This window comes from Oryctolagus cuniculus, chromosome 5 (genome assembly GCF_051225735.1).
Source record: "Oryctolagus cuniculus isolate XC-2025 breed Fujian yellow rabbit chromosome 5, ASM5122573v1, whole genome shotgun sequence".
NCBI classification, from domain to species: Eukaryota; Metazoa; Chordata; class Mammalia; order Lagomorpha; family Leporidae; genus Oryctolagus; species Oryctolagus cuniculus.
In genome coordinates, this window is record NC_142871.1 from 8,803,438 (window position 1) to 8,824,046 (window position 20,609).

At 56.9% G+C, this 20,609-nt stretch overlaps 1 protein-coding gene across 3 annotated transcripts in view; it reads right to left on the minus strand.

Annotated features, from left to right (window-relative positions):
• Positions 1–17,033, minus strand: part of FNDC1 (fibronectin type III domain containing 1) — a 97,524-nt gene extending 80,491 nt beyond the window's left edge. For all 3 annotated transcript variants that reach the window (XR_016233583.1, XM_051854192.3, XM_051854191.3), the window contains exon 1: positions 16,790–17,033. Coding sequence is in view for 2 of the 3 variants with exons in the window: in XM_051854192.3 (XP_051710152.1) it covers positions 16,790–16,898 (109 nt within the window). In the remaining variant the exon portion in view is untranslated. The remainder of the gene's footprint in view (positions 1–16,789) is intronic.
• Positions 17,034–20,609: the final 3,576 nt, after the last annotated feature.

The window sequence follows — 20,609 nt, forward strand, 5'->3', positions numbered from 1 at the left end:
AAACTATTTCTTAAGCATTCCGAAGTCTGTTTTTTTGTTTGTTTTTTTTTTTTTTTTTTTTTGGACAAGCAGAGTGGACAGTGAGAGAGAGACAGACAGAGAAAGGTCTTCCTTTTTCATTGGTTCACCCCCCAATGGCTCCTGCGGCCGGAGTGCTGCAGTCGGCGCACCGCACTGATCCGAAGCCAGGAGCCAGGTGCTTCTCCTGGTCTCCCATGGGGTGTAGGGCCCAAGCACTTGGGCCATCCTCCACTGCACTCCCTGGCCACAGCAGAGAGCTGGACTGGAAGAGGGGCATCCGGGACAGAATCCAGCACCCTGACCAGGACTAGAACCTGGGGTGCCAGCGCTTCAGGCGGAGGATTAGCCTAGTGAGCCGTGGCACAGGCCCTAAGTCTGCTCTTGAGCACAACAAAACCTCCACAATGCCATGAGTCTCCCTGCTTCATCTGCATTTGAGAGCCAAGCTCTGCTTTGCCCTGGAAACCACCAAATACCTCCCACACTCTGAAATGAGGAAAACACAGGTCTCCGTGGCCACATGTCTTGGTCCAAAACCCAGTAGATAAGCATGAGCGGCGAGGAGGTCCTACACTCAGAGCAGAGCTGGGGGCAGGGACAACGCGAGGTCCAACTCTGAGACTATGAGTCACAGAGCAGGTGGCAGACTCGGCTGCTGTCCACGTCACAGCAGGCGGCAAAAAACATCCGACGGTTGGTCGCATGTGGACAAAACTGCTTGAATTTTTAAATAATCTTCCAAATGGGTGCTGGAATTGCAATTGGCAAATAATTAGGATCCTTCCTCTCCAAAGGGAAAAATCTGAAAGTCCAGGTTGTTTTGCAACTGTGTAACAGGAAATTGAATCAGTAGAATTAACAGATGGTTTGATGGAGTCTCCCCTAGGAGGCTGGTGTTGGGTTTAGGGACAGTCTGAGTGTTAAAATAACAGCTGGCTCCTCTTCCGACATTTCTTAATAGGCAGGGGCTCCACATAAAGCGCTTCCCACAGTTGGCACTGGTCCTTTTGGGGTAGCAGAGTAAGAAATGGAATCAGGGGCTGGCACTGTGGTGTGAGGGTAAGCCTCCACCTGCAGCACCGGCACCCCATGTGGACGCCAGTTCAAGTCCCAGCTGCTCGTCTTCTGGTCCAGCTCTCTGCTGTGGCCTGGGAAAGCAGAAGATGGCCCAAGTGCTTGGGCTCCTACACCTGCATGGGAGATCTGGAAGAAGCTCCTGGCTCCTGGCTTCAGATTGGCCCAGCTCCTGCCATTGTAGCCATTTGGGGAGTGAACCAGAGGATGGAAGACCTTTCTCTCTGTCTCTCCCTCTCTCTGTCTGTAACTCTACCTCTCATATAAAAAATAAAATAAAATCTTAAAAAAGAAAAGAAATCCAACTCAGGAGCTCCAGACTCTGGTCTTACAGGGAGCTGCAAGAGCTGTGAACACAAACCCTCTGATGGTGCCGTGGGAAGACTGCAGGTCAGAGAGACACCAGGGAAAGCTGTGGCCCCAGTCCCCCCAGAAATCAAGCACAGCCAAGCACACAGATCCCAGCTCTGTGGACTTTAGCCCTGGGTTCCATCCTACAAGACACAAACAACAGGGGCCGGCATTGTGCTTTAGTGGGTAAAGCCACTGCCTGCGATGCCAGCATCTCATATGGGCACCGGTTTGAGTCCTGGTGGCTCCACTTCCCATCCATCGCCCTACTACTGCACCTGGGAAAGCAGCAGAAGATGTCCCAAGTGCTTGGGCCCTGCACTCTTGTGGGAAACCCGAAGGAAGCTCGGTCCGGTCCAGTACTGAACGTTGTGGCCATCTGGGGAGTGAAACAGCAGGTGGAAGACCTCTGTCTCTGCCTCTCTCTTTCTCTGCTTTTCAAATAAATAAATCTTTTTTAAAAAACCAATCAATTTCCCCCAGAGAGCTAATTCACTGGATTCTACTCTTAGGCCCAAAGGTGCCCTGTTGTATTTACCTGGAAATGGCGGCAGGTGTTAGCACACTGCAGGCTGCTCCAGGCAGGTGGCTGCCATCAGCACTCCCTGCTGAACACGGGAGCCAGCTCATTCCCCCTCTGCCGCCTCAGTGAAACCTGAATTTCCTGTGTTGGTCTCTGCCCCTGTGCCATTTCTCAGCATTTCCAGGCAACCAAGCAACGTTCTGCTGAGACTAAAAGGCCCGATGTGCACGCACACTCATGGATGCCAGTGTGCTCCTAAGGGTACTTGAGGGCCACTGAACACAGCTGCGAAGCCCAGTTTCCCTTCATCAACTCACAGTAGCCGAGTGGAGCCATCCAACCCCCAGGCGGAGGCCGCTTGCCAATGCTGAAACGAGCTGATCAGAGCCCAGCACTTGTGCGAGGCTCTGTGCAACGAGTGTCCACCCGCGGCGGGTTTCATGTGTTAAGCAAACAGGTGATGCCGCCTCGAACTCATCCGAAATCCTGCACCACCTGCTCCCCGAGGCGCCGCACAAAGAGGGCCATGCACGAGGCCTCCAGGCACTGCTGCTGGCACACGGGACTTCCCAAGGGCAGAGCTCCATGTCCCTTTCTCTCCTCAGGAGCAGGCCCTCCACCTCCACCCAAGCCACCCACGATGACGAGCCCGAAAATGACACGGCCGGGTGGCAGAGTGGACAATGACCCTGGGCCAGGTCTGCTCTCTCTCTCTGTGCCCCAGTTCACTGGTGAGTGAGATCACCAGTCCCCTGACTTGTCCAGCTGTCCCTGGGATGCTGTGCCCCATCAGCCTAACCACAGCTCCTCCACATGGCCACTCCCGGTCCATAAATCAAGTCACTTCTCTCGGCTTCTAAACGAGAGCTGACATTTTAACTTCAGCTTCTTTCTGTTTGTTGATTGTAAGGGATCCACTCTTGGAATGTAATGGTTTCTCTGTCAGTGTGCCATTGACCTGAGCAAGTCCATCTGTCCCAAGAGTGATGCAACCAGAAATCAGAGCGCACTTAACCAGTAGAGCTGGCAGAGTCTGGTCGTCAGGATTGGAGGCTTAAAGCCCCTGGCCAACTAATGTAAGCAAAAGCTACTGTTTAGAGGGAGGAAAACTAATTCTTTCCCATCTAAACCACCAGCTTTCTAAAGTGGCTTAGGAAAGTAGAACTGGAAAGATTTTGTAGATGTATTTATTTACAACAACAGTAACAGTGGCGCGTAAAGGGCGAACGCCCGCCATTGAGAACGGAATACAGGACCCACGCCTGCTGTGGACGGCAATCGAGACCCAGTTAGAGACCAGCACTTCCCAGGTTTCTGTGGGATCTTTTGCACATTCTTTAAATTCAATCCACAATCAAGAAATAGTTTCTAAAAGAATGACCATTGTTTGCTGGTCCAGCTTAAACTCAGCCTAGATTCACTGCCTGCCATGCCAGCCAAAAAAAAAAAACTCCCTGAAAAATGCATTCCTTTCCCCAAAATGTGAAAGTCATTGTCTAACTATGTTAAGCACTCGGGCATCAGCGTCTCCCAGATCACCACGCATCTGCTCAGAAAGCTTCCCGACAGAGCCGCAGAAGAGAGGCCAAACCGATGTGTGCAGAGGCAGGTACCCAGCACAGACGCATGGACCCGGGACAAGGCACGCTGCCAGGGAACACTTCTTAGGATTGCAGCTGACCACGTAACGATTACAAAAGGACACAGGCAAATTACTGAAGGGAGGTAAAAATGCACAACACACATAATAAGCAGAGTTTCAGTGTTGCAGTGGGTCCCCTCTGTGATAAAGAAAAAAAAATGCAAGGACGTGAAAGAGAAGAAAGAAAATGAGTGTTTGTTGAGGGCCTACTTCATGGCAGCTGTCTCATTCACTCACCCACAGGTGCTTACTGAGTACGACCATGTGCTGCAGTCCAAAAAGGCGCTGTATGCTCAGATCCACAGAGCTCCAGGGGTGGGTGCTCAGCCAACAGCTACGACGCTGGTTACTATGCCCGTGTCTGATGTCAGAGCGCCTGGGTGCAATGCTTGGCTCCAGCTCCTGACCCCGGCTTCCCGCTGATGCAGACCCTGGGAGGCAGCACTGTTGCTGGCCCAAGGCACTGGGCTTCTGCACCCGAGTCGGGGAGCTGGACTGAGTTCCCGGCTCCCAGCTCCAGTCAGCCCCAGTCCCGTCCTGGCCAGCGCAAGCATCTGGGAAGGAAGAGAACCCACAAACAGGAGCTCTCTCCTTCCATCTCTCTGCCTCGCAAATATAAAAGTGACAATAATAAATCCTAAGTGTCCTACATTATCATAACCATGTGCTCCTTAATCCACAGCACAACCATGCTTTTGTGTCCCTCAAGCTGAGCCCTCAGGAGTTAAGTAAGGGACGTGCCCAGGGCACACAGTAGTCAATGACAGTGACTAAACCTAAACCTGTCCGAACCCATACGCCACGCTCTTTCTACCATGTTGCCTCTCAGCTCTACTGATAACTAAAAGCAATAAAAGTAGCCCGGACCCAATATGCAACTGAGAGCCATGAGTGGCGGCTGAATTTCCAGGGACACTCGAGTTCGTGGCACGGGCAAGACTGCGTGAGCTCAGGAAGACCTCGCAGAGCCAAGCCTCACCTGTGGCCCGCGGCCCACCTGCTTCCGTAGCGGGAGATTCTGCTGCTAGAAGCACCTCTTCTCCCGTCTTCCCTCCCACGCGGCCCCCCCACCTCCAGACTTGACTCCCTGGTTTCCCTCCCTTCCTCGGCCAGAACTGAAGGCGCTGGACGTCCCACGTTGCTCCTGCACTGCGCAGTCTTCCCTCCCCGAGGCAGCACCTTGGGCCCTGTCACTGCCAATGCCAACGCCAATCACGTACTCACAGCCCCTGAATTCCCAATCCCAGCCACAGCTTCTCCCCTGAGCTCCCAGGTGCCCAGCTGTCCCCTCAGTGTGTCCCCAGTGGAGCCCAAGAACGCAGACATCTGGGTGATGGTGGGGCAGGAGGAGGCGTTTCAAACGTGAATGTTCCTGAGAGAGGAGACTCAGGAAGCCAGATGTATCGGGGGAGCCAGGAGAGGTTCAAGTTCCAGGAAGCCGGGCACGTCCACCAGGGTCAAGTGTTCCTCCCCTTGTAATGACGTCATCCACCCCATTGGAGGCGCTCACACAAAGCAAACGGGCCACTGGTTTCTCTGCGAACACCACTCCACAAATGGAGCTAACAGCCGCCCACCCTGCCTCACAGGATTCATTCAAGAATAAACGTGAAATCAAATCCTGAAGCATAAACAAACGTGAGCGAGTATCAGCACAAGGAAGCAGAGCCGCAGGGCACTGTTCTCACCAGTCAAAACCCGGCAGAAGGGCCGGCGCTGTGGGTAACTGCCACCGCAGTGCCGGCATCCCCGTATGGTGCCGGTTTGTGTCCCAGCTGCACCACTTCCAATCAGCTCCTTGCTAATGGGCTGGGAAAGCAGTCAAAGATGACCTCCGTGCTTGGGCCCCTGCACCCATGTGGGAGACACAGATAGAGTTCCAGACTCCTGCTTCAGCCTGGCCCAGCCCCAGCTGTTACAGCCACTTGGAGAGTAAACCAGCAGATAGGAGATCTCGCTGTGTATCTCTCTCTCTCTCTCTATCTCTCTCTGACATTCAAATAAATAAATAAATCTTTAAAAAAAAACATAGAAAGGAACCCAGCATATCCCCTGTGTCTCAGCTCTTGGCCAATGCTACCCCTCACACTGTAGCAACAGGTGAGAGTCCTCATCTTTCCAGGATGCCCTGTGACTAGGCAGTCAGACCCAAATCAAGGCCGAGCGTGCCCCCCACCTTCAAAGGCAGGCCTCCGTGAACATGTTATTTAACTAGGCGACCCTCGTCCACCCGGGGGCAGAGAAAAGAAAGACAGCGAGGGCTGGCACTGTGGCGCCCCCAGTTAAGCCTCTGCCCACAGGGCACCAGCTCCAGCTCCCTGCTAATGGCCTGGGAAAAGCAGCAGAAGGTGGCCCAAGCGTTTGGGCTCCTGCACCCACCCAGATGCAGTTCCTGGCTGCAGCCTGGCCCAGCCCCGACTGCCTCAGCCATTTCTGGAGTGAACCAACAGATGGAAGAACCTTGTTCTCAAATTGGTAAGATAAACCTTTTTTAAAAGAGCAAGAAAGACGCTTAGAAGGCACAGGTGAGCCCACAGTGCTACTCCGATCACATCCACCTGTCCTTGCTTAGTGCCATCATCCCCAGGCCTTACTGATAAATCTTGGCAGCCCGTGTTCCGGAGCCCAGCATGGTGACTTCCTTGTTGAACTTCTGAGTTAATCTGTTAGTAAGTAAGTGCTCAGGGAAGGGCTTCACCAGGCTTTGTCTAAGATTAAGGCTTGGGCCGGCGCCACGGCTCACTAGGCTAATCCTCTGCCTTGCGGCGCCGGCACACCGGGTTCTAGTCCCGGTTGCCCCTCTTCCAGGCCAGCTCTCTGCTGTGGCCCGGGAGTGCAGTGGAGGATGGCCCAAGTCCTTGGGCCCTACACCCCATGGGAGACCAGGAAAAGCACCTGGCTCCTGGCTCCTGCCATCGGATCAGCGCGGTGCGCCGGCCGCAGTGTGCCGGCCGCGGCGGCCATTGGAGGGTGAACCAACGGCAAAGGAAGACCTTTCTCTCTGTCTCTCTCTCTCACTGTCCACTCTGTCTGTCAAAAAAAAAAAAAAAAAATTAAGGCTTGACTGGCCCTAGAGCACTGGCACTCTGGGCTGGGAGCTCACACACTCGGGCCGCTCAGTGACTCATGACTTCTCAGCGGCGACCCGGGCTTGGGAGATATGCATAAATTCTTTCGCCCAATGAAGAGGGATCGTGCCGTCAGTCACCATGCGCTGTGGGTTGAATTGTGTCCCCTAAAAAGACGTGCTAAGTCCCAACTCTTGATACCTGAAAACGCGACCTTATTTGGAGATAGGGTCTTTGCAGAAGTAACCAAGGTAAGAAGAGGCCACGCTGGATCAGGGCCAGCCCTAGCAAGGACGGTCCTCATAAGAGGAAAAAACTGGGAGAAGAGGCACGGATGTGGCTGCAAGCCGAGGAAAGGGGCAGACGCTAGGAGGAGGCCAGGAAAGACCCTTCCCAGAGTCCTCGGCGAGATCAAGGCTGACTCCGCCCTGCGGGCTTCAGACCGCAGCCTCCAGAACTGTGGGGCATGGTTTCTGTTGTGGAAAGCACCTGCGGCTCGTGGTGTCTTCTCCCAGCAGCCCGAGGCACGGACACGCCTTCTTCCCTCCAGCATCACTGCACTTCTGCCCTTAACAACGCGGGTCAGACCCTACCTGGCCAGAGTGGGAAGGGTCAGGGACTGCCCATGCGCTCAACACCGGCCCCCACCCATCCTGCCAGTGACAGTCAGCGGGGGTAAACGCATCTCCTGTGTGTCAGGTACAGTTAACAACAACGAAGGCACACAAACCCACTCAGCTCACGTTCACTGAGCGTCCACTCAGGCCCCGAGGGCTCCACAGTGGACAAGCCCAGCGAGCTCTCTCACCCTGGGGGGCTCAGGCTGCAGCACAGTAAGACAGCTGTCAAATAAGTCAGTAAAATCATGAAATAGCCAGGGTAAGGAGGGTGTGAAGAAAAATAGGTCAGGGATGAAAAGTACTGGGGAGTAGGGACAGGTGCAAAGGTCCTGGGGCTGGCCGGGGCCTAGCACATTACAGAGGCAGCAAGGAGGCCGGGAAGTGGTGCTGGCGGCAAGGGAGGGCGTGGGGTTGACGATGCACGTGCAGTCTTGAAACCGCTACAATGTTGGTTTGTACCTGAAGGAGATGGGAGCTACTGGAAGGTTCCACCTCCTTCTCATGAGAATCACGGTGGCTGCCATTCGGCAACTAGAGCACAGGGGAGGGGGCAGCAGCCGGAGACCAGAGGTTACCGCAACAGCCCAGGCATGGCGGCTGGAGCAGGGCGGTAGTGGCCGTGCCCTGAGACGCCCAGTCTCCTACCAGGACAGCTCGGTCTGCACAGAAATCCCTGCGAGCTTACCAAGGTGGTCACTGGCACAAAATACACACTCTCTACGGCCACACACTGCACGCTGCCCCTTCTAGGACAGACGGAAGAGCGGAGCGTGGAGGCTGGAGAGGAGGGGAGGGAGGGTGCCCGGGGCCACAGAGGGCGGCACGGGGCCCAGCAGGGAGCAGCTCCACACCGTGAGTGTGGGGGCAGCCACACAATCTACACGGGGTAAAATCTCACACACACACACACATACATGCACATGCACACATCCACACATGCATGCATGCACAATACACACTCACATACATGCACACATACACAATGTACAATACACACATGCACAATACACACAAGCACCCACATGCACAATACACACATGTACATGCACACATTCACTGCACACACAGGCACACACATACATGCATGCACAATACACACATACACAATACACACATGTACACACACATCCACACACGCATGCATGCATGCACAGTACTCATGTAAACACATGCACACACACACACATTGGTAACAGCTTGGGAAACCAGGGAGCATCAACTCCCTGGCTGGGACGCTGCCCTGCAGCCACACTGGACGCCACACGAGGCAGAAGTGGGTGAAAGGTGCACAGGACCCTTACATCGCTTCCTACGACCACAGGAGAAGCCATGAGTCCAGAAAGCAAACCACAGGGAAGGGGCTGGCGCTGTGGTGTAGCTGGCTAAGCCTCTGCCTGTGGCGCTGGCATCCCATATGGGCACCAGTTTGAGTCCCAGCTGCTCCACTTCTGATCCAGCTCTCTGCTATGGCCTGGGAAAGCAGTAGAAGATGGCCCAAGTCCTTGGGCCCCTGCACCCACATGGGAGACCCGGAAGAAGCTCCTGGCTCCTGGCTTCAGATTGGAGCAGCTCTGGCCATTGCAGGCACCTGGGGAGTGAACCAGCAGATGGAAGACCTCTCTCTCTGCCTCTGCCTCTCTGTAACTCTGCCTTTCAAATAAATAAATAAAATTTTAAAGAAAAAAAAAAACCACACAGTGAAACCCAGAACCTGGCTCCGTAGAAGTGGCCAGGGACAGCGCTGTTGGCCCTGACCCACAGCACATGCAGCCAAACCGCCGCTCTGGGAAGGGCACACCTCCGTCTGCCCCCTTGGAGGGGACACATCCTCCCTGGCATGTGTCCATCAGAGGGGCATGAGCCTTCCCTGCAGGGAGACTGATTTCATACATTAACCGCCAGCGTGAGCAACATGCATCTGAGACTGCCCACCGTCACCCCAGAATGCCCACCTCGGCAGTGAGGCCCACCAAGGAGCCCCTGTGCTGGGTCATCATGTTATAGCCCACAAGGCACCCACCTGCCCCCCAGGCCTGCCCAGCCCTGCCTTGCTGGGGATTGGGGGCGGGGCTTCTCCTGAGGCCTAGCACAGCACACCTGTCACCTGTCATGCCCTGTCCAGCCCTGCAAGTGACCGTCAGTGAGGCTGCGTGTGTGGACAAACGTGCTATCTTCAGGAGCGAGAGCCACTTCTCTCTCACTGGGAGGAAGCGCTACCCAACCCCAGGTACAGCCGGCAGGCCCCAGCCACACACCCCACGCTTCTCCACCTGGCCACGGACTTGGCCAGTCTGTGATGTCCTCTTCAGCCCACGGCCCCTCCCACCCTCCCAGTCAACCCCTGTCACTCACCCGGGGTTTTCCCCCTGAATTCCGCCCACCGACCGGCCCTGACCCCAGAGCCACTGTGCTTCATCCACTGTCCGGGACTTTTCCTTAAATTCCACCAGACCACCCACGTGTAAACACAGGGCACTCGTGGCACCCAGGAGCCCTTTGCAAACTGGGAATGTCCCAGAATATGTGAGCCACTGAAGAGAAGTCTGCAGATGAAATATGGCTGAAGGGAGAAACACTGGCTCGCACTGACTTTGGGTCTGTGGGGTCCTAATTAAAAAAAAAATCCAAAACTCAAAGGAAAGTATAAAGGAGCCCCAAACACGATGGAGGGATGACCCATGGCCACTCTGACCCACGCCCAGCACGGCCACCCCAGGGCTGCCTGCATGACCACCCACTGACCCAACCCTCGCCACATCCCGCACCGCGCATGGGGTGCCCACCCACTGTCCTGGGCTGCACCCCACTGCACACTTCAGCCACTGCCAGCACCTCGGATTCAGGGCAGACTCTGGGAGCTCCCTGAGCTGCCTGCCGCCCCCCCTCCACCAAGCCCTTGTGGCCCTGTACCCCTGGTGTGCCACTTTGCAGGAGCCGCCCAGCACACCCACAGGCCCCCAAACGTGGCCCCACCCTCTGTTCCTCCGTCAGGGAGGTCTTCCTGCCTGGCTTCTCTAATGCCTGTGCCCCTCAAGCCCAGCCTGCATACAGCTGCCCTGGACGTCCCAGGGGACTCACGCCAAGGCACCTGTGCGACCCCAGTCCTGACGTCGGTTGTGTGACTGTATCCTCCACCCATCCCCTGCTCCAGGCCCTGCCTGTGCGTTCTCTCCCAGCAGGGACTGGGCCATTTGACTCGGTGCACCTGCTTCTGATGCGGATGAACACTTGCTGGCCAGCTGAATGAATGAATGGATGGATGCATGGATGGATGAATGAGTGAGTGAACGGACACCCTTCAAATGGAGAGTCCCACACAGTTAGAGCTGGGAGTCCCTTGTCCATATCTCAGGCCGTCCTCCCATTGTGCAGAGAAGAGTCCTAACCTGCCCAAGGTCACAGGCACAAGGTCAGTTCTTACTGGACTGGATGAAGAGATGTGACACTAGGAACAGCCCTACAAACCCAGCCCAGCACCTCCGTGGCTCGTTTCTGCTGACAGTTCCAAGCACCCGAGGAGCCCTGGCCCTGGGCTCATGGCCTCTGAGAGAGGCAGGGACGCGCTTACTTCCTGGATTAGACGGTCCTCAGTAGAGAGCGTGAAGGGCTCAGAACTCCCGGGAGCCTCCCACCGAAAGAAGAGAGAGTGCTGACAATGCCAGCTCTGAGTCCATGCCAAGGACCTGCAGACAGAGCCCCTGTGACAACAGAGCAGGGTTAGGCGGGAGCCCGCAGGGCACACGGTAACCATGCCAAGGCAAGGGCGCCTCCCACAGCGGCTCGGGCTCACGCCCAGACGCCAGCTCTACTTGGTAGCAGGAAGCAGGCTGACTGCAGCTTCGTCTTAAGCCCTGCTCAAGTTCAACACCTTCTGACATGCGGCGGAATCATTCCTCGACAGCCAACAGCGAGGTTAGGAGGGTGGATGTAGCGGAGTGAGGCGGGAATTCTGGTTGTGGGGCCAACACTGCGGCTCAGTGTTGGTCCTCCGCCCACGATGCCTGTGTCCCACGGTCCTGGCTGCTCCTCTTCCAATCCAGCTCTTTGCTATGGCCTGGGAGAGCAGTGGAAGATGGCGCAAGTCCTTGGACCCCTGCACCCGCGTGGGAGACCCACAAGAGGCTCCTGGCTTTGGATCGACACAGCTCCAGCCATTTCGGCCAACTGGGGAGTGAACCAGCAGATGGAAGACCTCTCTCTCTCTCTCTCTCTCTCTCTCTGTTTCTGCCTCTCCTTCTCTGTGTAACTGACTTTCAAATAAATAAATAAATCTTTAAAAAAATTGTTAAAAAATTTCACTCTAAATGAATCTATGTCAGCCGTTGATGAAAGAATGTTACTAACACACTGTGGACACCTTTTGCAATGTAAATCCATGCCCCCCCTTTTAAGCCCCATCCTACAGCACTAGCATCCCTCATGGGCGCCAGTTCGAGCCCCAGCTACTCCACTTCCAATCCAGCTCCCTGCCAATGCACCTGGGAAAGCAGTAGAAGATGGCCCAAGTCCTTGGGCCCCTGCACCCATGTGGGAGACCCGGAAGAAGCTCCTGGCTTCAGATCAGCCCAGTTACGGCCATTTGGGGAGTGAACCAGCAGATGGAAGACCTCTCTCTCTCTCTCTCTCTCTCTCTCACTGTAATTCTGCCTCTCAAATAAATAAATAAAATCTTAAAAAAAAAAAGTGCTGGCCATGGCACTCACACCACCAGGCTATGAGCCAGGCCCCGGGAATATGGGATGCACCCAGAGCTGCAAGTGTTCAGCGTAGGGTGCAGGCAGGGAGGGCGGAGAGTTTGGAGGTGGGAGATTGAGATTCAAATCCTGGGACGACCACGAACCAGACCGGGGGCCTTGAGAAACCAGGTAGACTGCGTGAACTCGGTTCCCACGCAGTAGGATGAGGGCTTCCCGCCTTCCAAGGTCACTGTGAAAATCGAACGAGATTGCATTCGCGGATCCCGATGCTCAGGCACTCTAAGCTCCAGTTATAAGAGGAGGAGAACCCGTGCAGCTGCAGCTCCTGACGCTGAGAACAGAGCTGGGCAGGCTGCACTCTCGAGACGGTGCATCCCTTCCCCGGGGAGGAGGCCTGGCCAGCAGCAGTTTCTCCGTGGCTATGCTACGCTCACGGGAGCAGCACTGCTGATTCTCTTATCTCCATGAAGCAGCAGCTACCGCCGAATTCCCTGCAGCCCGGCGGACCCAAGGGGCCCGTGGTGGGCGGGAAGGCCAGCAGCGCCCTCTAAGGGCCGCCGCGTGCAGGCACTGCTGCCTGCCAGCTCCCGGAGACACACTCAGGACTTTGCAAAAACAGCAGCAACTTTTAGGAGGAAGGAAGGGAGGACGCTCACTCATGGGGACAGCGAGTGACTCCCTGACCCCTAATCTACTTCTGTGAAAGCTGAGTGGAACACCGGCCGCCCCAGAGCCCCACCCAAAGACAGCCAAGGGCCAGGGTCCTATGCATCCCAACACACTCCAGGGGAACACACACACGGGGCGCTCTCCTCTCTCCCTTCCTGCAGCTGGCAATGCTCGCCTCTGAGTCTTCTAACGGAAATGCCAGCTCCTGACTGCAGAGGTTGGGTTACAGCTCCAGGAAGCCCGAATGCCCTGAAGTCAGCCCAGGCCACCACGCGGCAGCTCCTCAAACGTTGGCTCCTGGGCCCCCGCCCCGCCTCATCCCTTGAGGTGGACAGGAGGAGGTTCCCCGAGATGTCCTCAGCCCCACAACCGAGGAAGGCGGGCACCTGCAGCGGTGGGAAAGGCAAGGAGGCGGAGTCTGGCCTGCAGCCTCCCGGAGGAGCACAGCGAGGCCCACCTGGAGCTTGGACCACCAGACCTGCACTGCTCCACACCACTAGGCCTGAGCTCACAGGAAGCCAGTACAGCCCCCCCCCCCCATCCCTGCCCTTCCTGTTTTCAGGGCCGTGTGGCCTGAGCACAGGTGTGGATGGCGCTGGCAGCATGCAAGGGTGTGCACTAAAACCAGCACTCTGCAACCCTGGTGCAGCCCCCAAGTCCACAGCACCGGGGCTCCTGCTGGGCTGACGACTACGCCGGCCCTGGGAGGGGGGCCCTGCGGATCTCGACACGGAAGCAGCCGTGGCAGAGCTCTGCAGGCTCATAGGGGGGGGCACTCTCCATGTGGCATCTCCTGGAGGAGGGCAGGTTCACCAGCCACGGCCACCAGGGGCGGGTGACAGTGCTGCACCCCACCCCAGGCGGCCCTTCCGGTATGTCCTGGCTCTCAGAGCTCCTGGTCTCTGCACTGTTTCCTCTGCTCAGGGAACGAGAGACCACCCAGGTCACGTCTGGGGTGTTACTCATACCTATCTACATAAGATACGTTTAAAATGCTGGCTAACTCCTCTTAAAAATACTAAGCCATTATATGTTGATACAAAAATATTTTTATTTAAAAAAAAAGACTGTTTCCAAAAACAAAAACAACTAATCAGAAGAGCAGCATTGTTTTTATATTTTGGCAAAGCTACTCAAGAGAAGATCGTTGGCTCTCCGCTCCGCTTATCTGTTCAATTTGTTGCCATATGTTTTGAAGAAAATCTGGTCTCACACAATATGTGGTTGAAAAAAATTTTCAGTAGCTTTTCCAGTGAATTTTGGAAAACCTTTGATACTACACCAAAACTCATCAGGTAGACGCTTCTCAAAGGTTAGCTGCACTAGGGAATCTGAAACCATATAAGGCATTGGCCACATTTTGCTACGTTTTGTTACAGTACAGACCCACTGGGCTCTCTTGTACTTGCAATGGATCTTTTAGGCTTGCAATGTTTTTGCAACACTGCCTACTGGCCATTTGGATTTATGGGCTCACTTGGTAAAGCAGGTCCCCAAGATGACAACAAGATTTATAACAGAACTTTAGCCTTTGTATCACCATCGATCTCACTAGAAAATCTGTAAGCATCGGGAGGCTCTCAAGCTTATGGTGATGGAGACAACATGGCAACATCTGCATTTTCACCTGGAATCTGGGATACCTGCAGTTCATTCACTGGAGAAAGCGGGCTCCTTCACCCATCGTCAGGGAAAGGACCGCGAAGACCCCAGCCTGAATAACTAGGGTCTGTCTGTACTTGTTCTTCTGGTGAGCGTTGTGTTTTATGAAAAGGAAAAGGAAGGACCTGGTTCAACCCACAACCCGAATGATCACCCACGTGCTTCGCCCTGTGGCTCCTGCTGAGCTTGGCCTGTCAGTAATGGCACGTCAGGGGTCCTTCTCACTTCTTTACACAGAATCCGAAAAAGACAAGCATTCCAGAGTAGAGGTGATGAAAATCAACTGTTTTTACTGTAGCATCAAGGACATTGTTACTGGAACACGGCATGTCTTTGTTTTTTTTTTTTTTTTTTTTTTTTTTTTTTTTTTTTTTTTACTGCTAAGGCCTGAAAAAGCCAATGCCTGCCAGTGCATCCCGACGCCCAGGCCCTGATCCATGGCCAGGAGCTGCAGGTTTACCTGCCAAGCTCTTGCACCCTCAGTGCAAACGTCAGCACGGTGGGAGAGGCCAGACAGCATCTCAGAGCTCCTCTGAGACTAGTTCTGGCTCCAAGGAGTCTCTGAAAGGGTCTTTGCACTTCTAGAAGACCAAAATCAGCCTTGGCCACCCGAAGACCTCCACCGTGGATGCGGGCGTGTTTGGGTGTGCGTCTGTGGGCTTTTAGAAAAATGTATCCTATCGTACAATTTTCATGGATGCAGGGTAGCCCATGGTAGGGACGGAGGTGGGGGTGGCATTGCTTGTTTTTTGCTTTATGCTTTAATTGACCCTGAGTTGAAGGGTCTTATGGTGCCTTGCGAGTTACTTCTGCTTTAAGAAAAGAGCCTGTGGCACTCTGGGGGTCTGCCGTTCCCAAGGGGAGATTCTGGTGTGGGGGTGGGGCCAGGCCCGGCAGGGGCAGCCTGCTCTGTCCAAGCATTACTTCCACCCGAGGCAGGGAGCGCCTGCCCATGGCCTTGCCTCCAGACCCAGAACACAACACTGGAGCAGCGCCTGGCTGTGTGGAGCCAGGCAGCCGGGCAGGAGCCCACGGCATACGCTGTGGGCCCACGGTGTCTCGCACAGCTCAGGGAGCCAGCCCCAGAAGCTGTGTCCGTTTCTTTCCATTATCCGTGGAAACAGGGTGGCCGTCCACTGTGAACTGTGCTAGTCCTCCTTTGTCGGTCTCTAGGCTGAGCCCACGTCAGCACAGAGCAGCCGGGAGCCTTCCAGCTCCCACATTCCACAGGGCGGTGAATCACCGGCTCCCGGGGCCATCGCAAACCGCCCTGGCTGCAGACTCGGAGCCAGCCTCACCCGCCAGCCTCGGGGCAGGTGGCAGGGGCACCCGAAAAGGCACAGAGCAGGGGGGCTCCACGGAGATCGTGGACCCCGTTCCAAAGACAAAAGCTCTTTCAGCACTCAGAAAAATGTAACTTAGAAAACCAAAGCCAAGGACCGTGGGTGGGGGCGTTGGAAGACTTCAGAACAGATTTATTCCAGTCGAGGACCAAACAAAACACTCGGGAAGTGTTTCCTAGACATCCCAAAAGCCCAGAGGGAAAAAGAGACCCGTGGCCAGCACTGCCCCTGATGACAAAGTGGCTCTGGGCGTCCAGGACTGAGCCCAAGGCTGCCCCCAGCATGGGCGTCCTGCCTCAGAAAGGCGGGGAGCAGGGTGAGCCCCGCTTCTCCCCCTCGCCCTCCCAGAAAGAGCTACACAGGCACCAAGTAGCATCCAGGACAAGCCACCACCTCTGAATTCCTGCGAGTGAGTGACCCCAAACGGCCACTCCTTGGAGCTCTACACACCGACCCCACAAATAAAAGCCACGTTGCTTCCAAGGCGCCAAGGCCTGCAGGAGGGGGAACAAGGACCCCCCCAAAGGCTCGGGGATGAACACTCCCCCACACTCACGCACATATGCACTTGCCTCCCCCCCTCCCGCCCCCCAGGGCACCAGCATCTTTTTGCAAAGCGTCGCTCCGCAAGCAGCACCCACCCTGGCGCCAGCCCAGCTTCGGGGGACGGTGGCTTCTCTGGACCCCAACTCCCCACCCACTCCAGTCCCCTCGGGACCAACGCTTTCGCGTGGCCCCCAAAGCGCCCCGTGCCGGCGCTCGCAGGAGCCCGGCTGCCTCCGGCGCGCAGGGCCCCCGACGGCCCCGCGGCAGCTCGGAGCCTCCCTCCGGCATCTCGGGGGTGCCGCTCGGTCGGGACAGGTGAACCCACCCCACCCCGGGGAAACTGGGTCCGGAAAGGCGCCCGCTGCCCCGTGCAGGGTCGCCGCCGGCCGTGTCCGTCTTTCTGTGCCCGAATCCCCCGGCCCCCGGCCCCGGGGCCCGCAGACGGCTCGAGCGCGCCTCCCGGTCCCGCGGCGGCGCCCGCGCCCCCGCGCTCCCGGACGCGACCCGCAGCCGGCACATCGCCGGCGGCCCGGCGGGGCGGACAGACCGGCGGCGAGCAGCGCGCGAGAGTACCTGGGGCCCCCGCCGAGGAAGCGACGGGGAGCAGCGCGGCCAGGAGCAGCAGCGCCGCCCAGGGCAGCGGGCGCGGGACGCGCGGGGGCGCCCCGGCCTCGGGGGCCATCGGGAGCCCGGGGTGCGCGCGGGGACGCGGGCGGCTGGCCGGAGTCTGGGCAACGGGGAGGAGCCTCGGCGGGGTCCCCGGCGCCGTCCGTCTGCTGTGCGCGCTGTGCGCCCTGCCCGCCGCCCCGGCCGCGCACCGGCCGCCGCGCTCCGCCACTGAGGCCGCGGGCCGCCCGCGGAGCCTTTTAGCCGCGCGCGGGCGCCCCCTGCCGGCGCGCGGGCGGCGGGGTCGGCGGCGGCCCGGCCCCCGGCGGGCGGGGCGCGGGGCCGAGCGGGCGCGGGGTGCCCCGCAGCCTGGCGGGGGCGGCTCTGGAGGTCCCGCGGCCCCGGGAAGACCCCCTCGTCCGGGCCGATCTCGCGCACCGCCGGGCGCGCGCTCTCGCTCGCTGCCTCGCCCCGGAGCGCGCCTTGTTTCAGCGCACCTGGCCCTGGGGCGCGTGCGGCGCTCGTCCACCTGGCCGCCGTGTCCACCTGAGCCTCCTGCTCCGGCCAGGGGCGCTCCGCTGACCCGGCTTCCTCCCGCTTCTGCCGCGCCTGGGTCGGCCGGGGCCGGGCTCGGGGCGCCCCTGGCGGAGGCGGGGGTCGCGGGCTTAGTGCGGCCACCGCAACTCCCCTCTGAGGTGAAGCAACCCAGACTGCGCGAACGCGGTGTAGCCCCCGCGGGCGACCACCCCGAGGGGCCTAGCGCTCTCCCTCGGGGTGACGCCCCCTGGAACCCGGCGCAGGCTCCTGCCAGCCCCTGAGCGCCCAGAGCGCGCACGCTGGCCACACTTCACGTCGCAGGGCGCGCCGCCCGCTTGTCCCCATGTAGTCCCCGCTGTGGCCGCCCTCTGCCCAGCAGCCTCCTCTGGGGATAGTAGTCCCCAGCCTCACCCCAGCCAGGTGGCAGGTCCCCTCCCCACCCCCGCCCCTTCCTAAGCCCCTTCTCCTTGCCCCCTATCCAGCGAGGCGGAGGCAGGGCTGCCCCCGCAGGACCTGCTGGGACAATCTCTCTGCTCTCCCGCCATTCCTGGTGGGACCCCCCCCTCCCCTACACACACACACACACACACACACACACAAGATCCGCCTGTCTTCCTTCCTGGAACCTGTCTCTCCGTGTAACCTAATGAGAGGGAAATTAGGGTGAGAGGTTTTCCTAGATAATCTGGTTGCGTCGCAAATGCCATCATGCGTATCCCGGTAAGGAGAAGGCGGTGTGACAGTGCAGGCGGCACGCTAGTGATGTGGCCACAAGTGGAGAGATGCCCGCAGCGATCGGAAGCTGGAAGAGGCCAGGGAGGATTCTCCCCTCCTGCTGGGGTGGGGGTTGGGGGCGGCAGCCCTGCACACATCCCAGTTTCAGTCCAGTGGCCCTAATCCCAGACGCCAGACTTCCAGAACATTCTGTGTGCAAGCCACCCAGTGTGTGGGGCTTTGTTGCGTCGACCACAGTAAGCGAATACAGTAGCCAGGACAGGCCTGCGGCTCTGGCTGCAGCCTCCGGGAGCACCGACCACAGGGAGCGGAGCCATCATGGAAAGATTCCAAACAGGAAGAAGGCTCGGCTCCACCTCTTTCCCTGCACTTCTGGGAGACAGCAACCTCCCACGGCTAAGTTGAAGTGGGATTTACACCCCACGTAACCACCGCAACTAGTCCATTGCCCCTGACTTTAAAAGCATAAGAACCAGTATTTCTCTTTAGTTTCTCTGCCACCCAAAAGAGGGACCAAGCACATAGGAACTCCCAGGAAATGCTTATAGGCTAAGTGTCATCCACCCACACAACCAGTACTTATTGTGCACCTGCTATGTGCCTGACACCGCTGTGGGCCCTGGAGGTCTAAAGACAGAAGAGCAGGAGGTTAAGTCGGGAGAGGTGAGAGACAGCTGGTGGTGAGACCACGCCGGCGGCGGTGAGCGGACTGAGTGGGGCACGGGGCAGCATTGGGGAGTCCGGCTCAGAGAGGCCGGGAGGCAGGCTCCTGTGAGAGCAGACCATGCTTGGCTGAGAAGCAGAGCAGGGCGGCGGGCGGGGGTGGGGCACGAGAACTTACGAGGGGTGCACTCGAGGGTGCCGTAGGCTGACTTTTGACCAACTGGATGCAGGGAGAAAGAGAACTCGCAATATACAGCATCACCCAGCTCACTGGCTCTCCACTAGGACTCTTGTGCTCTTCCCTCTTCGGTTTAGCTTTAATAAGTCCACCACATGACCTGACGTGTGGAAGTGTGCAGTAAAAACTCATCAGAGAGGGGCCGGCACTGTGGCGTAGTGGGTAAAGCCACCGCCTGCAGTGCCGGCATCCCATATGGGCACCAGTTCAAGTCTCGGCTGCTCCGCTTCCCATCCAGCTCTCTGCTATGGCCTGGGAAAGCAGTAGAAGATGGCCCATGTGCTTGGGCCCTGGCCACCCACGGGGAGACCCAGAAGAAGCTCCTGGCTCCTGGCTTCAGCTCGGCCCAGCTCCAGCCATTGCAGCCATTTGGGAACTGAACCAGTAGATGGAAGACCGTTCTCTCCATTCTCCCTCTCTCTGTCTATAACTCTACCTCTCAGATAAATTAAATCTTTAAAAAAGTCAAAAAGAAAAATCTGCCTTAAGAGTCATAGCATCTGTCCAGAATGTGATGTCCCTAAATGGAAGCTTGCCTTCTCCTAATTTGGAGCCCTGTCATTCTTATTGTCCTCATAGGTTTAACTGGTTTTCACATAACTCATTAATCGCTGGTTGTTGCTTCTATTTTGTTCATCAAAGCAAACCAAAGAGAATGTCACCGTGAGGCTAGATGCATCACCTGTTGAAATGGGACTCTCTTCTCTCCTGCCTCCAACTTGGTCCCGTGGTCAATTACTAGCTTTACAAATGAGGCCGCACGCACATCCACACACACTGTCTCTGGTTCTAGTTATTTTTTTTAAATAGCCATGCATCCAAAGAGTTCAACACTCTCCATACACATTGTCACAGCATTCCTATGTGATAGGGTAGACTAAAATGCTATTCTCGTGTGTCGATGGATAAATGGAAACCAAGTTCCAAAGGCCATCCAGCACAAACTCGAGGCGAGTTTGGAAGTGTGCATCTCATTCCATTCATCTGACATCGTATCTTGTCCAGTCTTTAGTCTGGCTGACGTGACTCTGCCTTCCATGCAAGCACCACATTTGCATGCATCTACATGTCCTGAAGCAGCAGCACAGTCCACAGCACCTACTGCATGAGAGTGATGTGCACCCCACTTTTAAGAGTTCTGCATGAGGGGCTGGCGCTGTGGCGTAGCAGGTTAAGCCACTACCTGCAGTGCCCGCATCCCATATGGGTGCCGGTTCTAGTCCTGGCTGCTCCACTTCCAATCCAGCTCTCTGCTGTGGCCTAGGAAAGCAGTAGAAGATGGCCCAGGTCCTTGGGTCCCCTGCATCCACGTGGGAGACCTGGAAGAAGCTCCTGGCTCCTGGCTTTGGATTGGCGCAGCTCTGGCCATTGCAGCCATCTGGGGAGTGAACCAGTGGATGGAAAACCTCTCTCTCTCTCTCTCTCTCTCTCTCTCTCTCTCTGCCTCTCATTCTGTGTAACTCTGACTTTCAAATAAATAAATAAATCTTTAAAAAAAAAAGTTCTGTATGAATGTAGAATGAAAGAGAGCAGTGTACAGAGGTGGCGAGGGACAGACGCAAAATTCAGGCACAACAGACCTAGGGGACAGTGCCTGTCTTGAGGGTCCATAAC